Source organism: Pieris brassicae, chromosome 1, assembly GCF_905147105.1.
Source record: "Pieris brassicae chromosome 1, ilPieBrab1.1, whole genome shotgun sequence".
NCBI lineage: Eukaryota > Metazoa > Arthropoda > Insecta > Lepidoptera > Pieridae > Pieris > Pieris brassicae.
In genome coordinates this window covers 16,266,496-16,286,722 of record NC_059665.1, presented here as the reverse complement: position 1 = coordinate 16,286,722, position 20,227 = coordinate 16,266,496, and the positions used below count along the sequence as shown (strand labels likewise).

General features: G+C 32.5%; 1 protein-coding gene across 7 annotated transcripts in view; it reads left to right on the top strand.

Annotated features, from left to right (window-relative positions):
• Positions 1–20,227, top strand: part of LOC123714919 (stress response protein NST1-like) — a 44,014-nt gene that overhangs the window by 15,079 nt on the left and 8,708 nt on the right. The window contains exons 3-14 of one of the 7 annotated variants that reach the window (XM_045669632.1): positions 5,624–5,662; positions 6,330–6,532; positions 6,858–6,896; positions 9,485–9,579; positions 10,269–10,289; positions 10,948–11,043; positions 13,697–13,840; positions 14,917–15,042; positions 15,958–16,031; positions 17,064–17,159; positions 17,967–18,050; positions 18,529–18,724. In XM_045669632.1, the coding sequence (XP_045525588.1) occupies positions 5,624–5,662; positions 6,330–6,532; positions 6,858–6,896; positions 9,485–9,579; positions 10,269–10,289; positions 10,948–11,043; positions 13,697–13,840; positions 14,917–15,042; positions 15,958–16,031; positions 17,064–17,159; positions 17,967–18,050; positions 18,529–18,724 (1,213 nt within the window). Of the gene's footprint in view, positions 1–5,623; positions 5,663–6,329; positions 6,533–6,857; positions 6,897–9,484; positions 9,580–10,268; positions 10,290–10,947; positions 11,134–13,696; positions 13,841–14,916; positions 15,043–15,957; positions 16,032–17,063; positions 17,160–17,966; positions 18,051–18,528; positions 18,725–20,227 lie in introns of all 7 variants that reach the window. The other 6 variants (XM_045669587.1, XM_045669605.1, XM_045669615.1 and 3 more) reach the window with 6 other exon arrangements.

The window sequence follows — 20,227 nt, the reverse complement described above, 5'->3', positions numbered from 1 at the left end:
AACCTGAACTGGATTACTTAATTTCAGAATTAAAGAGAATTATCAACTATATTTGTTTTAAAGTATACAGTCCAGTTTAAAATTGTGCCTCTTCGTTAGCAGTTTTTTTTACTTTGGGTAACCCCAAAATCCACTTTTCATTTTTATAATTCAAGGTCGCTGCTCATGAAGCAATTAAAATGGTGATCTTTCACTGGCCTTGCGTCAGCTTCGTTTGCTTTTTGAACTCATTTAAATTCAATGAGCTAAACTATTGTCAAAAAGCAATCTCAATTTATTTTTATATGCTCAAGTTTTTTTTAGTAAATTCATTAGATTTATCTAAATTTATAATATTATTTGCTATTTCAATGGCGCACTGATAAATACATGTTTTAATCCCTAAAGTGTATTTCTAAACATAGACAATGCTGCAATAAAAGTTTCAAGATGCTTGGGACGTTGGCTGTATACTTGGTGGCCTTTTTTCCATTACATTATAAAAACATCAAAATCGGAATAACCGTGAAAGCGTAACAAACTCACTTTCGCATTTATTATAATAAAGGTTAGGAATAGTGCTACTTTTTATACTGGTTATAACAATTCTTTTCTTTTTAATTTTATACTAGTTTTCTACCCGCAGCAGCCGGGAGGATTTCGTGTACAGTAGTTATTAGTCAATTTATATAGAATCACTAGCTCCTCTCGCGAATTTCGTTTCTCCTTTTTAGTGCATACCAACATGGAACATTTTGCTATGTTACCCCTGAGACAATTCGGTTTTCCGTAATAAAAACGGTTATTCTGTGAATATTTTTCTGTATAAACCTCACAGTTCAAGCCATAACTTTCTAATTAACAAATAAAATATAGGGTTAAAATAAAATATAGTAGAGGGGTGAAATTAAGGGTCGTATGTATTTGTGTATGTTGTATCATAAAAAAATAAAAAATATATCCAAAAAATATATTTATTTTAGGGTGGACACCTCTTATCACTTAGGGGTTTGAAATGTAGATAGTAGCCAACTCTCAGACTTACTGAATATGCATAAAAAATTTCATAAGAATCGGTCGAGCCATTTCGGAGGAGTATGAGAACGAACATTGTGACACGAGAATTTTATATATATATAGATATAGAGATAAATAATTATACACATTTAACAACCAAACGATTTATTGGTAACTTTGAGTTTATCGCGTTTATAGACACAGTCTCTGACTTCATTTTATAATATGATATAATCTATTAGGATATAATATATATTCTTTATCTATGACAAATGTATGACATGGCATTTTCTATATATTAAGGCGGTAAACATGTGTTTGGGTGCAAGTAAAAATTTGTATATTGAAATATGTATAATTGTCGTGTTAAATATGTAAAAGCTATGACCCAAAGTTGTATGAAAGTGACATTAACAGCTTGTCACTTAATCTTTCGTGAAATCTTCGATCCCTAACCATCTGTCGTGAACAGATGGAACTCGTCCCAACTCGTGGTAACTTTAAAATTAAAAAAAACAATTACTTTCCAAAACCGGTATCATCTTATACTTCTATTGATTGCAAAGGATTACATTTATCTAATCGGAAGATAGGTGCGATTAGATTGTCGATCGATATTGTATAGGTAAACACATTCAGTTAGCTATTGTGAAGGTCTGATTTAACGATAAGTGAAGTCGAATAGTGTAAAAAATGGTAGGTTGTTTCTGAATTATTAGTGTGTGCAAACTCTGCACTGAGTAGTTTATGACTTGGATAAAAGGGAGCGAACTGGATAGGGTAAAAAGTAGAGGGTTAGTCATAGTCAACCTTGTGTTTGCAGCGAGTATTTCAAGATTTCTGGATAATAACAACCCCGAGCACTTATTCTGTGACGTCTAAAAGCGGTCCTAATATATAATAATATTTTTGTACCAAGGTTATGTGGTTGTGCCCATCAGTGCTACGGATATACAAATAGGTTGAACTTGCATACGGGATCAGTACCGCTGGATTGGTTACTGGTTGGTATAGGCGTAGGAGTGAGTCTTCTTACGGTCGTAGAAAGTCCGTATAGCATTATCATATATAGCAAAACCCTTAGATTAATTTCTACCCCATATATCAGAGAAATAACTAAGTCATTAAGGTTAAAGTGACGTTAGGCCGGCCATCAGTGCTCCAATAATAAGCGTTCTTATATAGCAAGGTCATAGAGGTTACAGATAAACAGGTAGACGTATTATGTATGTACGAAATAGCATAAGCCGCAATAAAGTACTGTATATAGTAGGCATTACATATAAATTATCTTTTTTGATAGCTCATGAGCCGCGGTCGTAAATTTCCAATTAATTTTTGTCAATAATAATTAGGTATCGTGTAATGTGTGTAAACATAAAGCCTTTTTATTTTTATTTATTTATTTAGTCTTGACACCGATCGTGAGACAGAACGAGGACAGTCACCGTCTGGTGTCAGCAACGTGGAGACTGGTTCGATGATCAATAATGCCTAAAGGAAATAATTGGTGTTTAGTCGCCTAAAGATTCTTTATAATTCCACTCAACCTACGTTCATTGCATAACGACGTCCTTGCGCGCTGATGTCATCGACTCACGCGTTTATTCCATGTAGAAACGACATTATTATGGTAATTAATATACGTCATTCACAAGTTTTTGTATTTTAGACTCATAATATTTGCTTATTAAATATCAAAGTTGTTTGCAATGAGAAGTTTATTATTTATCATTAAATAAGGCTAGTTTAAGCTTTTAATAGGTTGAGTGGCGTACAACCAACTCTTTATAACGTAACAATCTCGTACAAAAAGCCTTGTAAGTTGACGTAATATTTCAATTTAGCCAGATGCAAACAATGCTAAAGGAAAGCTGACTCTTGACCTTAAAGATTGGAAGACTGCCAGTAACAGCATATGCCTAGTTAAACTACATACGAAAAGAATTTTGGATCGGAGGGAATTTTATACTGTAATAGATAGCTGCGTTAGTCATTTCCGTTTATTAAAAAAAACTTGTATGATGTCTGCAGCATTTTGGAAGACAATTTAAGAGAAAAATATTTGTTTTAATTACTTACCAATCACTTCAAATTCGTCTCATTAAATAACTGGGGTTGAATTGACAATGGCCTACAAATATACCTGTAATTTAATTTATTAGATAATTAAAAAGAAATCTATATTTTTAAAATTGGTGTGTTTAATAAGGCTTCTTAGTTTTATTGGCTATGAATCGTTATTATGATATCACCTTCGAATAATGTCTATTGTTTTCTTTTATTTAAATTTCTTTCAAATGTATTTGATAATGTTTTCATTTGCCTATCACTGAATGAATAGTTCTAAAATTAATGAGACTAAAACATGAGAATATTTTACTCTAAAAACACAGCAGTACAAAACACTATTCATATTTTTGTATATTTAACGCTAATTGGTATTCAACGATAACACAGCAGGTGACCCGGTCACTTATATAAGACAATTATAGGGTCACGCGCAGATCTGCGCAAACGCATACGAGTGAAGCAAACGCTCTGTTTTGCGAATGACGAATATTTACTATGTTTAGAACTGTAGTAATGTAACTTTTACATGTTGGTATGACGTAATAATTTTAGGAATTATTCCATGACAGTTGGGACACGCCACGTCGGATAAAGAAAACATTTCTCTTCAATGGCCGCAAACGTCGGTTAATATAAGTTTTATCTGTTTTGGTTTCTCTCTAAAGAGGTATCATTAATTATATTTACTGAATACCGAACTCTCTCATGTCTAATATAGGCAAAGACACCCCGAACTCGTATCGCCACTTCCATTGTATTTCCGTTTTACTTAAATTAAATATAATTATACGCAATATAACAAAACAAGTTTACATAATATTTGTTGTATATCTGAAACATTTTGTGTGTTAAGTAACATAAGACATTATATCGAAATTAATAAAATTTAAATATCTCAGCACTACTATGAAAAAAACTGCCATATTTACGCCTTGAATAGCGTTGAAGCAATTCTTTTATTGTATGTGAGGCAATGCCTTATACGAATATGACAAGAGATGAATCGATAATTTTAGATTTGGTCTTGCTAAGTGTGCGTAAAGCTGGAGCATCCAAAATATTTATAAACTCCTGCCGTAAAGTAGAAACAGAAATAGCCACTTCCGACTTCATTGTGCATGGAGATTCTTATTTGAATAAACTCTTTGTTCATAACATCTGTAATAAGTCTAGTCTAGTATTGGTAATTTTGTTTCGTGTCTGTTGGATCAATTTTAGGTGATTTGTTGTATGGTTATTTGTAAGAAAAACCTGTTAGCTATAACCCTTATTTTTAGTTTAAATTTAAGAACTCTTCTGATCTTAAATAACTACGTTACATATTTTAAACGCCATTTAACGGAAAAAAATAGAGCTTGTTATTTTTCAAATATATGAAATGTGAGATCGCAGGACAGAGCTTGCCTAAGTAATTCCTACAGGAATGAGGGACCGGAGACGGCCTATAAGTAGCAATGCTCTAATTCAATTTGTCACAAACCGTTCTTGAATATTTAAATGGAATGCCAGATTCCATTGCGTTTGCAATTCTATGTTCGTTTCGTATAAATAAATAATATATTCAGACCACCTACTGAGATACCTTATACTTGGAAATAACCAATGTTAGAAAACCTTTGTTTATTTAAGCAGTTTTCACCGATATAATATTTAATTAGAATTGTTAACTCAACCCGGAGATAGTTGCGTTTGAACCCCGGCTTTTATTTTATATGAGCAGTGGTTGCTCATACGGAGTAAAACTTTGTCAGGGATATCGTCAGTAAGCTGGTTTTTTATCTAAGCCCAGTTAACCTGTTTGCCAATAAACAAAAGTGATTAATTAAAGATAAACTGAAAACTGAGGCCAAGAAGAAGAAGTACTACAATTATTTCTATATATTGATGATCTTAGTACGATTCTCGTTTATTTTGCATAGTATGTATTGATAATTCGAAACTGTTGTAGTTTTTGGTATGAGACCTTGATTGGACATGGCTACTTTTTCTTTTTCGAACGCAGGAATCAGTTCATAATGCTACGCTACGCTTCATAAATTATAACACGTATTAAATCAATCGTTATAACGTTGCGACGAGTGAAAGTTTTTTTTATATATTGTTAATTTCTTGAGTTCAGCTAACGTTTTAGAATATATAACGTAACAATTTTGCCCACTACGGGTTGAAATCATGTTCAGTACATACATAATGACTGCTAAAGCATACATACATGTCTTGAAATGTTATGCATATTAAATACGACTTAAAATAATGTATATATTTGAAAATTCAAAGAAATTATGAATCAGGATTCCTGTCATAGTTGTCTTAGTGATAAGCTCTGAGTAATGTTTTTTTTTTTATTTTTTGAATCACGATGTGCGTTTTCTTATGAATGCTTGAAAGTTGTACAATTTTCTTGTTGTTTTACTGGTGCTAATTGCTTATTATGTTCAGGTACAGAAATTGTTAATCGTTTACATGTACCATAATAATAATAATAACAATTTTGTAGGCCCATTTGTGTTTATTATTTAAAATTGGACAATCCTCAAAATAAAACTTGTTTTAGGAGGTGGTCTCTGAAAAATCTGGGCGGTTCAATGAAAAGGTAATTAATGTTAAAAAACACAAGTATTTATTGAATGCTATAATTATGTATTTGAAGGCTCACGTACTTAGAAACTGCAACTAATGAGCATGGCTTTAACATGGTTACCTAACATATAATTTATATATTAAATATTGGTGATATTTAACAATTAATAGATTTTAATTATTTCTTGAAAAACGTAAAAAATCAGTTCATTCAGTGTAATAAACGTTGAAATCTTGGCAATTATTTGTTCCTACGAAAAATATATGATTATATTACTCTTTATTGGCTACGACGCTAATTGGGTTAGGAACAGTATTTTTATTGTGTGAACAAACATATGGACGTATTGTGCTATGAATAAAATGCTAATTATTTAGTTCCAAATTACTTTTTATACTTGTGTGGTAAACAATGAATACCTTTCCCTATTATTATTTAACCTCCAGTAGACATTCGATATTCATAGGCAAGGAAAGCATTACCTTTTAAAACCAAATTATTAAGCCAAGAGCGTAAGAAACTGTCAGCGTCAATAGCCCTTTATGTTAACGGTCTCATGAAAAGTGGATTAAAGTGACCATGATTACCATATTGTTTCCGTCTAGAAGGAATGGTACCAAATAAGTTATTAAACTACGTTAAAACACGTAATTGTAAAGAATTATTGTTATTTTTTCAGGTAGAAGAACGAAAACGCGCGATATGGGAAGCGTCCATATCGCGACGGGAGGCGTTACTTCAGCGGGAGCGCGACCGAACCGAAAGGCTCGAACGGGCACGCGCGGCTCGCTCTGCGCCGCGGCCGGCCTTCGCCTTCGGATCCTCTACGCCAAGACTGCTGGAACCGGTCGACTCAGCTGGCTTCTTCTGGGCCGCGCGCAGGTAAGCATTAGATAATGGACACTTATGATGTGATAGAAAATGAAGGTTTGGTTCGAAATATTTCTGTATCAATGTTTGTTTACCAGAGTCGTAGATATATGTGATTATACAGTTGCAACGATTTGTAACCAACCCTCGTGTTTTCTTTGAAGTAGTTTTTTATAGATAACTAGCTAGTATAAGCGAGCTAGCAGTCGATTATGTCAAGCCATTTTTATTTTAAATTTAATTTTGCTTTGCTTCTATGACCATGGTTTTGGGTCCAAAGTATATGAAGTGAAGTTTCACTTTATTTCTGCACTAATTTTTATTTGTTTTTCTCCAGTACCAACCCACTAGATCAGATGAACTTTTTTGAGTCACTGTAAGCAATTTTTGTTATTATTTATTAACACATGAGTGCATTATTAACATCGATTTTGTATAATTATTTCTCAGTATTGTTGTATAGCCTTTAGCGTAGTTTGTTAAATATTTGTTATGCATGTTGTGACGTAGATGATCTTGTAGTGCATGAATGTAAATATGAAATCTTCGTACCTTCATATATTCTAAGTATCATTTAATATGTAATTGCGATAGTTATGCTGAGTGTAACTTTCGTTAAAGAACTATACTAATCGATGATTTTACTTTAAAAAGTTGATTAAATTCTAATTATATTTTTACAGATATAATGAGACGTTTAAATATAAAGTTTAAAACGCGTTAAAAATTTAACCGAATTCAGTTATTCAGCTCTCTAGTTAAACTGTACAGGATGTAAACTGTTACGCACACAGACAGAATAAATAATTAGTGGGCTATACTAATTACTAAACATTACTGACATACTGTTTCTTTATATCGATGACTCCATTTTCGTTCTGTAAGGAATTTAGAAATTAATCGTCCATAGAACCTTGAAGATTCCAGAAAAAATTATTATGTATTTATTGTTTATATTTGTTCATCTATCTATTTCGTATACTTTATTTAAGCCCTGGGTTGAATTAACAATGGAATTCAGGTACGGGGAAGAGATCAATTTCCAGAAACGAAAATCGTTTTTGAAAAAGTACTTATTAGAAATTCATAAGCAAGAGCGTACCAATTCTTTAAAGGCCGGCAACGCACTCGCGAGCCTTTTGACGTTGAGTGTCCAAATTAATATCACATGAGCGAGCGAGTTTGCAACCTGTTTTATTTTTAAAAAAATGTTATGAAGCGATCAAACCTCTTGTTTCGCAATTGATTAAAATATATACTGAAAATTTTCCGCACGAACAAATTCAAATTATCAATTCTTATCAACTCTTGCATGGTGATTAAATTATTTTAATAAGAATAGATTCTTGTCGCGTGTTTATTTGTAAGTGCAAACTAACTTTGATATGTTTCAATATTGAGATTAAAAAATCCTTATTTCTGTACGGTTATTTTTACTCTATATTAACCTCTCGCGTACAGCTATAGAATATAAACGAAGATGAAATGTTAATTGCTATGAAACGTACGAATGCAAAGTAACAGTTGAAGAGAGTGCATACGTATATCTACATACATACCCTCGGAGTTACTTCGACGATTTGGGAAATCGCCACGCTTATAAAATAAGAAAGCCTGCGTGAGCAAAGCCTTGTACAATATGTTTTCATTTAATACTATAAACTACTCATTTTAAACTTGAATACACGAACTACAAGTTATTGAGCTATATATTAAATATGATAATAACGGGTTCCAATACCAAAAAACCCGTATTTGAATGCTTATTTAAACCACCTGGGTCTAACTCGCGCTCGGCAATGGCATATCATTTAGGAGATGTATTTTTGACAAATATAGACATAGATGAAACATTAATATGTATTAGAGGGAGGAAGCAAAATCTAAAATATCAACTGTAACAGTGAACTGTGTAGTAAAGCAAATTATTTAGTTATTTCCTTTGATGAAAACGCTATGTCGTAATCCCTTGCGAAATATACCAAAAACTAAACCAGCCTTCAATCTCAGCTTCCTGTGTCCGTGACTTCCATGCCATTGTCCATTTAAACAATGCCTCAAATTGACGAGGCAAAATTTTAACGTCCAAATTCAGTTCTTGTTTTAATTATTTTATGACAATATTAAATTTAATAATTCGTCATATAATAAATAGCAGTGCTGAATGTATGAAATCAAGGCAATGATAAGGGGACGCCAACAATGAACTGGTGTCATATATAAATATGAAAGAAAATTCTATTAATATCTTGCGTATAAGAAAAGCAATTGAAACATATTTGAAAATTAAGTTGGATCTATACATGTATTTGTTTTGACCCCGAATACATTTTACTGTTCTGTAAAAATCATATAATGCAACTGCAATATTTCAAAGCAAAAGACGCGGAATTAGAAGTTTTCTTTTATTACAGCTAGGATTATTACCATAATACATTGCAGACATACATTAGACATTGCAGTCTTGATTTTAGATGTCAGCATGTTAAATATTATTTTAATGCATGAGGCACTGTAAAATCATTTAACATGTTTCAATATTCACTCAATGTTTATGTAATCAGATATGTCCGTATTTAGATTATTTATAGCAATCTGTTTGGTATGTGTAATGTAATATAGCAACTAACCATCTAGATTTAAAATTAAATTTTTTTTAGATATTTAATAGAAATATCTTTTGTCAATTTTAAATTATATCCAAGACATGATTTATGATTCTACAGAGAGATATTAAAGGGGCAATTTTAATGTTGATGACGCTCAAGGCAATTTTCTTTTTGAATCTCATATTACTTGGATGAAAATGTCGAAACTCTTATTCATAAAGACAAAAAATCAAAATAAATTTGAAACATACAAGTGCAAAGTATCAAACGTTCGATACCTTTGTATAAGATAATGTATGTCCTTTAAAATGAAGACATATTTCTATTTAAGATTGGTATTTAATAACATTTTCAGGGCGGCATCAACGACAAATGTGATGTATGCGTCTGCGCCGCTCACCCGACGAGCCTCCGCTCTTCAGCTGGACTCATCCGACACTGACAATAAAGGTATCTTCTATGTAAAGACTATAATTATGTGATTACTTTTCAAGCTATTATCAATCATATATACAGAAACATTTTTTGTATCGCTCATCGAACACATGTATAGCGATCCATAAGTGTTAAACCCCTTAGCTATAGAGGTGGAAATGTAAACTATATGTTTGTTATGAGAAGTTCGAATTAAAAGTATAAACATTTCCATTTTTGATAAGTTTATTTTCAGGTAAATGGTTACAATATAATAATCTTTAATTCCTAAAACTTATTCGTAATAGTTTTAAGTAATTATTGATTATATGAAGTAACATTCAATGTCGTAATAACTTTTCCTTGATAGTCACGTTTCAACTTTCCAATTCGAAAAATAGTTTAGTTCTATACGTTTATCATAATGTTCACTATAATGGAATTCAATTATGAATGTAAGTTTTTAAGAAATAAAGATTAAACTCGTTAGAACTGACAGAACTTTAATGTTTTTAATTTAATTTAATGTGAGTGAATTCCTAATAAAAATGTTTTAATCATATTTATTAGGAAATACTTTAATGAATTTCTAACTGTTTTCACAAGCCCTTATCTTGTCTCCTTTATTTTTTTATGATTTATCAGAAAGGGACAAAAGAGTTGTCAAAACTGCAATAACACTAATTTAATTATAATTTTTAATGCTTGTTTATTTTGCTGCTAAGGATTGATGTTTTCGAGTTTTCGTAAGTATACAATTATTATGTTTGATATGAAAAATTATTTATGTATATAATAAGGTATTATTTGATATTTAAAATCTACGAATAAATAAATTTTGTCTAAATGAACTATTACTGTTTGTACATACATTACTAATACTGCAATACATATAAAAAAATATAACTATATAATAGTTTACAAGCCCTAAAGGAAACTTGTGACCGCAATTATATTACCGATATATTTTATACTGATGAAGACGTTATTATAGTAAATGTGTCGTGTGTAGTAAGTCAATAAGTCCGTCCTCGGTTTAAAAGATTATGTTAATTCTGTTGTTTTGCATTGATAATACAAGAATGTTAAGGTTATAATCGACTTCAAGATGTTTGGAGTATTTTATAATTTGTTATAGAAATAAATTATTTTAAAAACAAAACGTTCCATTGTTTTATAAGTACGTTTCCTTAATGTTAAGTAAGACTATTTTTATTTTAAATGACTCATAATATAAAGCCAAATTTAAAACACTAAATAATCATATATAGGTACATGACCAGAAAGAATGTTTTATTCTTATCATTCCCGTATCATTTACGAAAACGGGACGAAACATTTTGTCTTTGTATTTTATAACAAATGTACAGGAAATATATGATGTATATTAACGTATAATTTCAGACGAAGCGGACCGTTCACCACAAGCCGTGATGTGGTCATCCGTTGCCAGGAGACGGACCGACCTGGTCCCAACGGTGCCAGCACCTCGTGCCCCAGGTAGAGCCTACTCCATGACGCGGCTGGACAAATTGGCCACCCGGCCGTTACACTCTGCGTCGCCATCCATGCACCATCTCAACAGGAGCCGTATGTACTCGACTGGCTTCCGCTGTGGCTAACTGGTTTTGTTGAGCTAAATGCTTCTCTTGGTGATCTGGTTTTGTAAGCTTAATGCTTGGTATGTCTAAAATCTTCAAAGTTCCTATTATACTCCGTATCTATATCAGATGCAGAGTAGGTATGTTACACTGTGGTGGTTTCTTTGAGGCAAATGCTTCTCTGGGTGTTGTAAGTTTAAAGCTTCTAGGCTAGACTTCAGGGGCAGATTTCAGGCAAGCTAAAAGTTCATTTAACTTTGTAACGTTTTGCAACTAAACAAGAGTCTATACGACTGCTTTCCATTTTGACCAAATGTTTTTACTGGGTGATCTCGTTTTGTAGGCTAGGCTGTTCGTCTGGTTAAAACGTAGAGTACTTTCCAAGTCGAAATTGCTTAAATATTATTCACTTTTTCTAGCACCACCGTATTCTCTTAATTTTGCACATATATTTTTTAGTTTACTATATATAGTATGTAGAGCAGTGTTGGCCTAGTGGCTTCAGCGTGCGCCTCTCATCCCTGAGGTAGTAGGTTCGATCCCCGGCTGTGCACCAATGGATTTTCTTACTATGTGCGCATTTAACATTAGCTCGAACAATGAAGGAAAACATCGTGAGGAAACCGACTTGCCTTAGACCCAAAAAGGCATAGAAGGCTGATCACCTACTTGCCTATTCAGTTCATAAAAATGCATATGTATTTTTGCACTTCTTGCCTACCTTATCTAATTTAATACATTTCTCTTCTCACAGTGGTTGCCTGGAAGAGATCGCTCGAAAGCGATAAAGCCTCCAGTTGCCTTCCGTTTCATTTAATTATATTACATTTTTATATGCAAAAAAGTGTTAATAAATAAATCTTTGTGTGGTTAACGGTCGTGATAGGTTGTCATGTCATTTTCACATGTGTATATCCTAATTCATACGTGTTTGATTGTCCCCGTTTTAACATGTTGTGACGTTTGAGATCGTGTATTAAAAAAATATGCTAAATTTAATGTTTTATTAGCCTAATTGGTCGATATTATCGTTATTCGTATATACCATTGTAATACACTTTTTGACGTGTGGTTTTGCCTCTTTGCTTACATTCCCAATATTAAACCGCTTGTGCGACTCTAGTGTGGCTTTTTACGAGCTTGCGACCACAAATAAATTTCCCTAAAGGTTTTTGAGTTTTCGTATTTGCTAGTGGTTTTTGTGACGTTCAGGAGTTCAGGACAGTTTCGCACAACTTTGAAGGACAGATAACGCTCCACTAATCTTTTGTGTATTTGTCAATAATGCTACTGCGATTGGGACGCTTCATAGCTTTAAAGGTCTCTGGTATTTCAAGAACTTAAGGTATGTGTTAATTAAATTTAAATGTTACGTGAAGCTTATATGATAATTAATATTAGAAAATTTGCTACGACCTTTGTAGCGAGACATAAAATTATTTTTCAAGAGAATTTAGTTTCTCACTCAATTGTTTATTGGTTTACACATTATCATCTTATATTTAAACTAAATCAGTACTGGGTTACAATATTAATTAAATTAGCAATATTTTTTATATATAGTGTAAACTCTATATAACGACATTGAAGGGACTTTGCATTTTATGGCGTCATAGAGAGTTGTTGTTATACGGAGAGAAGAAAAAAAGTATAGATAAACCATGACTCCTACATATTAGTCATGTTCAACAACTGTATACACGTCCAAGCAATGCCAATTTGTTAACAAAAGAACGAATTTCTTAGAAAGTTGCTGCGCAGTTTTAATAAATTTTGGCAATTTAAAAAGTACTTTATTACTCAATTGTTGTCGTTATTGAGGGTATAATGCTACGTAGAGTGCATAATTGTATGGAAGACAAGCTAAACCAACTAAAGCCAATTGATTTCGACGCTTTCGAGGGAAATCGAGGGACACATGGAGTTTACACTGTATTTACAAATTTAATAAGCTTTACGTAATGTTACCTCACCAAATCAAGGGCTAACAAATTTCTCATTTAACATTACACACCATATTCCGCACTACATCACAAAAATAACAGTAATGTATAAGTTTATTGTTAAATTATAATTATTATTTTTCTATGATAATTATCTATATTTAAGCAAGTATGAAAACCCTAATGAAGAGGTTTAAAATTAGACCATTAAAATTGTTTTATCTCAGAAATACCTGGACCTATTTATCAATACTGTTCCTTAGGTAATATAGTAATTCAATATTAAATTTGTTGTAAGTGATTTACGTGTGATTCTCTGCTAGATGTAGATAGCTGTAAAAATTAATTTCATTTCATTTTTATGTAATTAAATAAAGTTAACGATTTTTAATTAAAGATGGATGTTTATTTTAATGAGTTAATCTGACTTCCTTACGTCAAATAATATCAAATTTATTGACGTACTTATACTATTAGACATACATTGACGTTAAATTCCATGATATATTTCCAAATGTTAATTGAATTATAATGTCGAAATTTACATCCGTATTCGTTGAAAGTACACTCTTCTAACCTTGTCCTTAATTAGGCCATTTCCGATTCCAGATACTCGCTCAGGTGAAACGACCCCGGGTTCTCGTCCCGGAAGTGCAATGTCGAACGCGACGGGCGTGGTACGGAGGGCGAACTCCGCTCCGCGAAAGCCACGCCCTGCCTCTATCGCCGGCACCGGGTGTAATACACCCAGAGGTAATATTGTATTATATATTACTACTAGCTGCCCCCGCGAACTTCGTTTCTCCTTAATGTGGTTTTAGTTAGCCTTAATACCGTGACACGAAAGAATAATTTCACTGTATTATCGTCACTATAATTTGAATTTGATTTACACTTCGGTCTAAGTAACACGTGATTGGCTATGCTAACACCAAAAAATTACGTTTACTACAAAATAAATTTAATTTATACTTTAGCCTCAATAACACGTGGTAATCATGATATTGAATTGTAGCTTATATGACACGTTTGTCGGTTTACCATAGGAGTGCCATCTATTGATTACTTACTCAATCCAGTCGAAAAGTATCGACATCTGTTAGAATCTTTTGGAGTTAACAGATAATTGTCACTGTCAATTAATTATAGACAAATAATTTGCAATAAAATAAAATTGCGACTATAATTAAAGATCTAAGCTATCCTATCTCTTAAGTTGGACCAGACTGCTCACGGTGTGCCAATTTAATTTAAAATCGGTTAAGTAGTTTAGGAGTCCACCGCGGACAAACATCGTAACAGCAGATTTATATATATTAAGATTTTGCCTTTTGTTCATAATTAGACTGAAGATTTAATTAGTTAAAAGAAATATGCGCTTAAAACAAAACCAGTGAGCAGAGTTTGAGAAGTGTTGGCCTAGTGGCTTCAACGTGCGGCTCTCATCCCTGAGGTCGTAGGTTTGATCCCGTGTGCGCATTTAACATTAGCTCGAACGGTGAAGGAAAACATCGTGAGGAAACTGGCTTACCTTAGACCCAAAAAGTCGACGGTGTGCGTCAGGCACAGAAGGCTGATCACCTACTTGCCTATTCGATTAACAAATGATCATGAAACAGATACAGAAATCTGAGGCCCAGACCTAAACACGTTGTAGCACCATTAAATATTATTATTATTATATTATATTTTCGATTTTTATTTAGTCCATAAGTTTTATAAGAGAATTATATCCTAATAATCTTTGGTATTTAATTTGTACTTTTCAAAGTCAAACATATAAAATATATAACTTTATTAAATTGCTAAAAGTAAAAAATCTTTTACAGGTGAAACAGGTGGTATCAGCGCTACTTCTACTCCGGCAGTATCTCGCGATGGATCAACAGTAGCGCGGCCAGCGACTACTCCGCGACGGCCCAGACCTTTATCATTACACGTCTCGTCTAAACCTGGTTAGTAAAATCACTGTTTATTTAACTTTAAATCAATTCGTTAAGTCTAGTTAACCTTTTCCTAGCCAAAACAATAAATAAACAGGCATCAGCAATACTACACAGTAAAACTAAATTTCTCTAACAAAAACCGTTTTATATAATGTCCATACAGTGAAATACAGAAATGTAGTAGTAAACCTACAGTGTAAGCCAACAGATGTATATATGTATGTTACATAGCTTAATCAATTTGTGCTGCAGAAGCGGGATGTTCTGGGTATTTGTTGGGTTTCCCCAAGGGAGTTGGTACGGCATACGTTTAAGGAACTAAATATGACACTATATATAATCTGGCCAATATATTCTTGAAGCCTTGTCGTATATACAGACAAATATAAACGATTTTAAAACAAATGATGGTATAATACTCGAAACAAAACTAATTTAAGCTTACGACCAATCAGGCTCCAGAAGATAAACCACTCCTTATATGGAAATTGTATTCCTTTTTACAACAAACTCCCAATCTCTCTCAAAGCTCTCGTTACACGTAAACTAATCAATAAAGCTTTTTTTATAAATTTGACGAATATTTTAATGATCCTAATCCTTGAGATTGTTTTGCTCCAGTTCAAACAATTTGTATGTCTCAAAACTTAGCGATTAAAATAGTAGCGGAGAGTGTTGTTTACTTGCGAACTGGTAGTAAATGTAAATTTACAATAAATTAAATTATTTTCTGACCTTCATAAGTGTACTGGTCTACCTATATGAATAAAGTTTTTTTGAGTTTGAGTTAATAAGGCCCATTTTTATTATATTAGAAAATTTTAAGCTTGCTTATGTAAAAAAATATTCCTTTTTTTTCTGTTATGGCTAGTTTTAATGAAAATAAAATATGCAGAAGTTTACATGTATGACTTTGTATTTCAGTGACTCCGCTAGGACCCGGCGAGGGTAAACCGCCAATGCACAGGAAGCCAAAGTCAGCCAAAGATCAAGATAAGGTAGGTTTTTAGTACTAAACTGTTATAGTGACCTGGATTTTAATTTTTGTTTCGTGGTCAAATTAATTTATAATTAAATCTATTCGTGAGCGTGCGGCATAAGGCTCCGTCGATTTTACTGCGCCATAGTGATATTATTAACAAACGGTTTTTTTAACGAACTACACGAAATATTTTTTGGGAATCTTCAATTTTCTTTTTCTTTGATATTTATATCTGATTATTGTATACTTTCTTAATGTGTATGATATGTATATTTTATATCTTATACAGAACAAATACTATACAATTTAACAGAAATTTCAATATTTAAAATACAGTAGAACCCGTTTAAGACAATCACGCTTAATACGGTTTCACGCATAATACGCAACTTTACGCCAGTCCCTGCAACTTGAGACATATTTTTATACATTTCTTAATGCTTAATACGATTCGTCATCCCGCTTAAAACGCCCGAACCCTCACGTCGTGTTGAAATAAGAACCCGAGATACTGCAGGGTTTTCCTGGTTATTCTTCCATTGATGACAATATAGCACCGTACGAAATTCAATCAATTGAAGATCTTAATGAGAATGTGTATAAGACACAAATGAGGCCCTAACTGATAATGATGAAGACGAAGATGAGTCAACTCCGTTTTTGTCAAACGCTCAGGCATTATCAGCTGATAATCATTTAAGACGCTATGTAGCTTCTTTGGATCAAATCGAAGACGCACTGCAAAAGTTGAATTATATTGAAAATCTTTTAATTGCTAATGCATCACAATATTTCTGTCAAACCAAAATAATAACATAATAATATGTAGTACGTATTATTTTCCCCATCCCGCATAATACGCTTTCTCGCTTAAGACGCGTTTTTGGTAGGGTCCCTGAGGAATCGTCATAAACGGGTTTTACTGTAACTAGAAATTGGGTACAAAAAATATATAATTACTTAGAAGCTAATTGAACATATATTATTTCATTAATTTGGATAGTATTGTTGGGAAAACAATTATATTTCATATGTCTGGTAATTCCAGAGTCGCGGTAAATCCCAGTCGGCGTCTCCGGGTCGTCCATTGTCTCCGTCGCCCGCATACACCAAAGAGACCAGTGTCGACAAGGAAATGTCTAAGGTATCATATCATATAACTAAAAATGTTTTGACTATATTAAAGTAGGCCTAATATTATTTTCTTGTTCCGCACAGAATATCCTTGTAATATGACCGCACTAACTTTCTGTATTCCTCACAATTACTACATGTTCCGTATTCGACTAAAATCTCCTGCCTTTTGCTTTATCCTTTATTGTACTATAATGTATTATCTTCTTTCACAATCAATAATAATATTAAGATTATGTATATATTTTATTTTTAACAAGCTTATACCTTTGTTTTCTTTTGATGTCTTATTTGCGTTTTGATTATGTGCGTGTAGTTTCCCAACATTTTACTTGAAACTGGCATAAAGTTGAACCTGTTGCCATAATATAAAAAAAGTAGGCCTTGTTGACTCAACGTGCGACTCTGATCCCTGAGGTCGTAGGTTCTAACCCCGGATCTGCAACCATGTACTCTTTCTATGTGCTCATTTGTCACTCGCTCGTACGGCAAAGGAATATATTGTGAGGGTGTGTGTCACTGGAGGCAGGCCACAAAAGAGAACAATAAATCTTGAAGCCAAGCCTAGTGTTGAGCTATCGGCTTTTGTTTTTATCACTCAAACGTCAAATTGTTTTTCAAGTGGATTTTATAATATTTTTGCATAGTGATATTTAGGTTAAACTTAATAACTAAATGATTTATTAAATTTGTATATTCCAACGCAGGGAACAGTTCAAGTCTCATCATCGCTTCGTTCGTTTTTGAGATATAAGTGTTTACACATATCTGCATATGTATTTACATTAAATTATTTTTACTTTTATTCTCATTCCAGTCGATAACGTCAGAGCGACCAGTGGACCCCCAAAAGGTGACTCAGAAACTAGAGGCATTGCAGGTGTACGACGAGCCGAAACACGTGAGTTAAAATATTATTGCAGAATATCAAATAAAATTATATCGAAATGTTATTCTAGTAATACGTAAGCAGATTTACTGAAATTTATCCCCACTCCCCCTTTCTCTTATCAGCACCAGTAAGAAAAGCTCTCAGAAATTATAGTTCATGAATGTATTATTTTTTTGCAAAAATCCTCGAAAATGCATGTCAATGACTTGACTTCTTGTTATTATTAATAAATACTATTTTGATATTATTTTATAAAGTAATTTTATATAAATATTTATGCAGTTTCCATGTTATTTTCTATAAATATATAATCTATGCTATGTACCGCTGTAAGATGTAATATGTAAAAAAATTGAATATAAACAAAGCATAGGTACTTTTTACAAATAATTCTATAAACTATGTATTACCGGATATTTTTTCTTTTAAAACTTGAATTAAATTTGTTTACCAAATAAAAATTGAGTTATGTTTAATGACATTACAGATAATCGATAATAAAGAAAATATAGAAACAAATATAGAAAAGAATGTACGGAACGTAGAACAGACAACAGAAGTCAAGATAGAAGTGCAAAAACCAGTGGAAACAGAAGATACGCAGAAGATTGTGCCGAAAGAACAGAAAATTGAGCCGAAGAAGGAATCTTCCGTTGAAAAGAACGACGAGAACGAAATGACAGGTATTATAGAGATATATACTATTTATAATGTTTTTTTGTAGTTTTTAAAGTTTAATAATTGCCATGACGAATTAAGATATCTACGAAAGGAAACGTTTCGGTTTAAATAACACCCATTGAAACTAATTTATTTATTATATATTAAATATATGTCGGAAATATATATCATCTCTATTGATATATATATATATATATATATATATATATATATATATATATATATATATATATATATATCGTCATTTGCGGGTTTAGTGAGCGTTATGTGGGTAAAGTCCAAGCACATAAGATTGGAATAATTTTAGTACAGGATTTAATTAAGATTAATTCCTGGTAACATTACAAATAACACTTTTAGCTAAAAATTATAACGGGCAGCGGCTTTAAGGCACCGATCTCACTTTTAATCACAATCTACTCAACCACAACTCGGTCCGTCTCATCACAATGTTCTACTAAATATTCAATTAGAACTACTACTGAACGCACTATCCAAAGGGAAGATGGCGCCTCAGTGAGGTCATTTAATACCTGAAAAGTTAAACACTCAAACACTTGGGCTCCCAGGAGCAAAATCACTGATATACATTGATGAGCACCTTCCGCCAGCCCAAAGGAAACTCATGTATGAAACACGACAAAGTGCCAAAAAATTTAAGTATGCTTGTTGGTATTCTAACGGCAGAGTTTTCCTGCGCATGGACGCAGCTGGTAAGCCTGTTATAATAGATTCCGAAAAATGTCTTGATGATCTTGTAAAACAAATCATATGACTGTCTTTTTTAGAATTTATTTTTCAGTATTATTGTATTTATTCAGTTTATTATTTTATTAATTCTGGTTTATTTTTGTTTAACTTAATTTATATGGTAAGAGTTCTAAGATGTTTCTTTTTAATACTAATACAAATTATTGTTATAATTTACACACTCACTTCATTTACTCAACGTTTACATACACTTACATTTCAAAAACACTTATTTAAGTTTACACTTGGACACATTTATAAACACAATATTGGTTATAACTTATTACTCCATAAATTTATGAAAAAGGATAGCTCAACAGCCAATGCAACGCTACAAAACCTGCACCAAAAATCCTTAACACTGAAGACATCCTTGTTTATATTCGTACCTACGAAAATTTGATCAAACAAATGAAATATTAAAAGATCTTGACAACTTTACCGTAGCTTATTCCTCTAATTGTGAAGTAGAAGACTTACAGACCTTAATTAAACATCCTGAAAATTGTTTAAAAATGATTCACCAAAATATTCGAAGTATAAATAGGAACTTCCCAGACTTATTAACACTATTAGATAGATCTAAAACTGAATGGGACCTTATTGTGCTCACTGAGTGCTGGCTACGCCACACAAATATTATTCCCCGTATTGACGGATATTATCATGCCCTTACCGAACACAACCTGACTCAAAATGAAGGCGTTGTAGTTTACTTCAAAAATTGCCTAAACATAAAAATATCTGAACCAAAA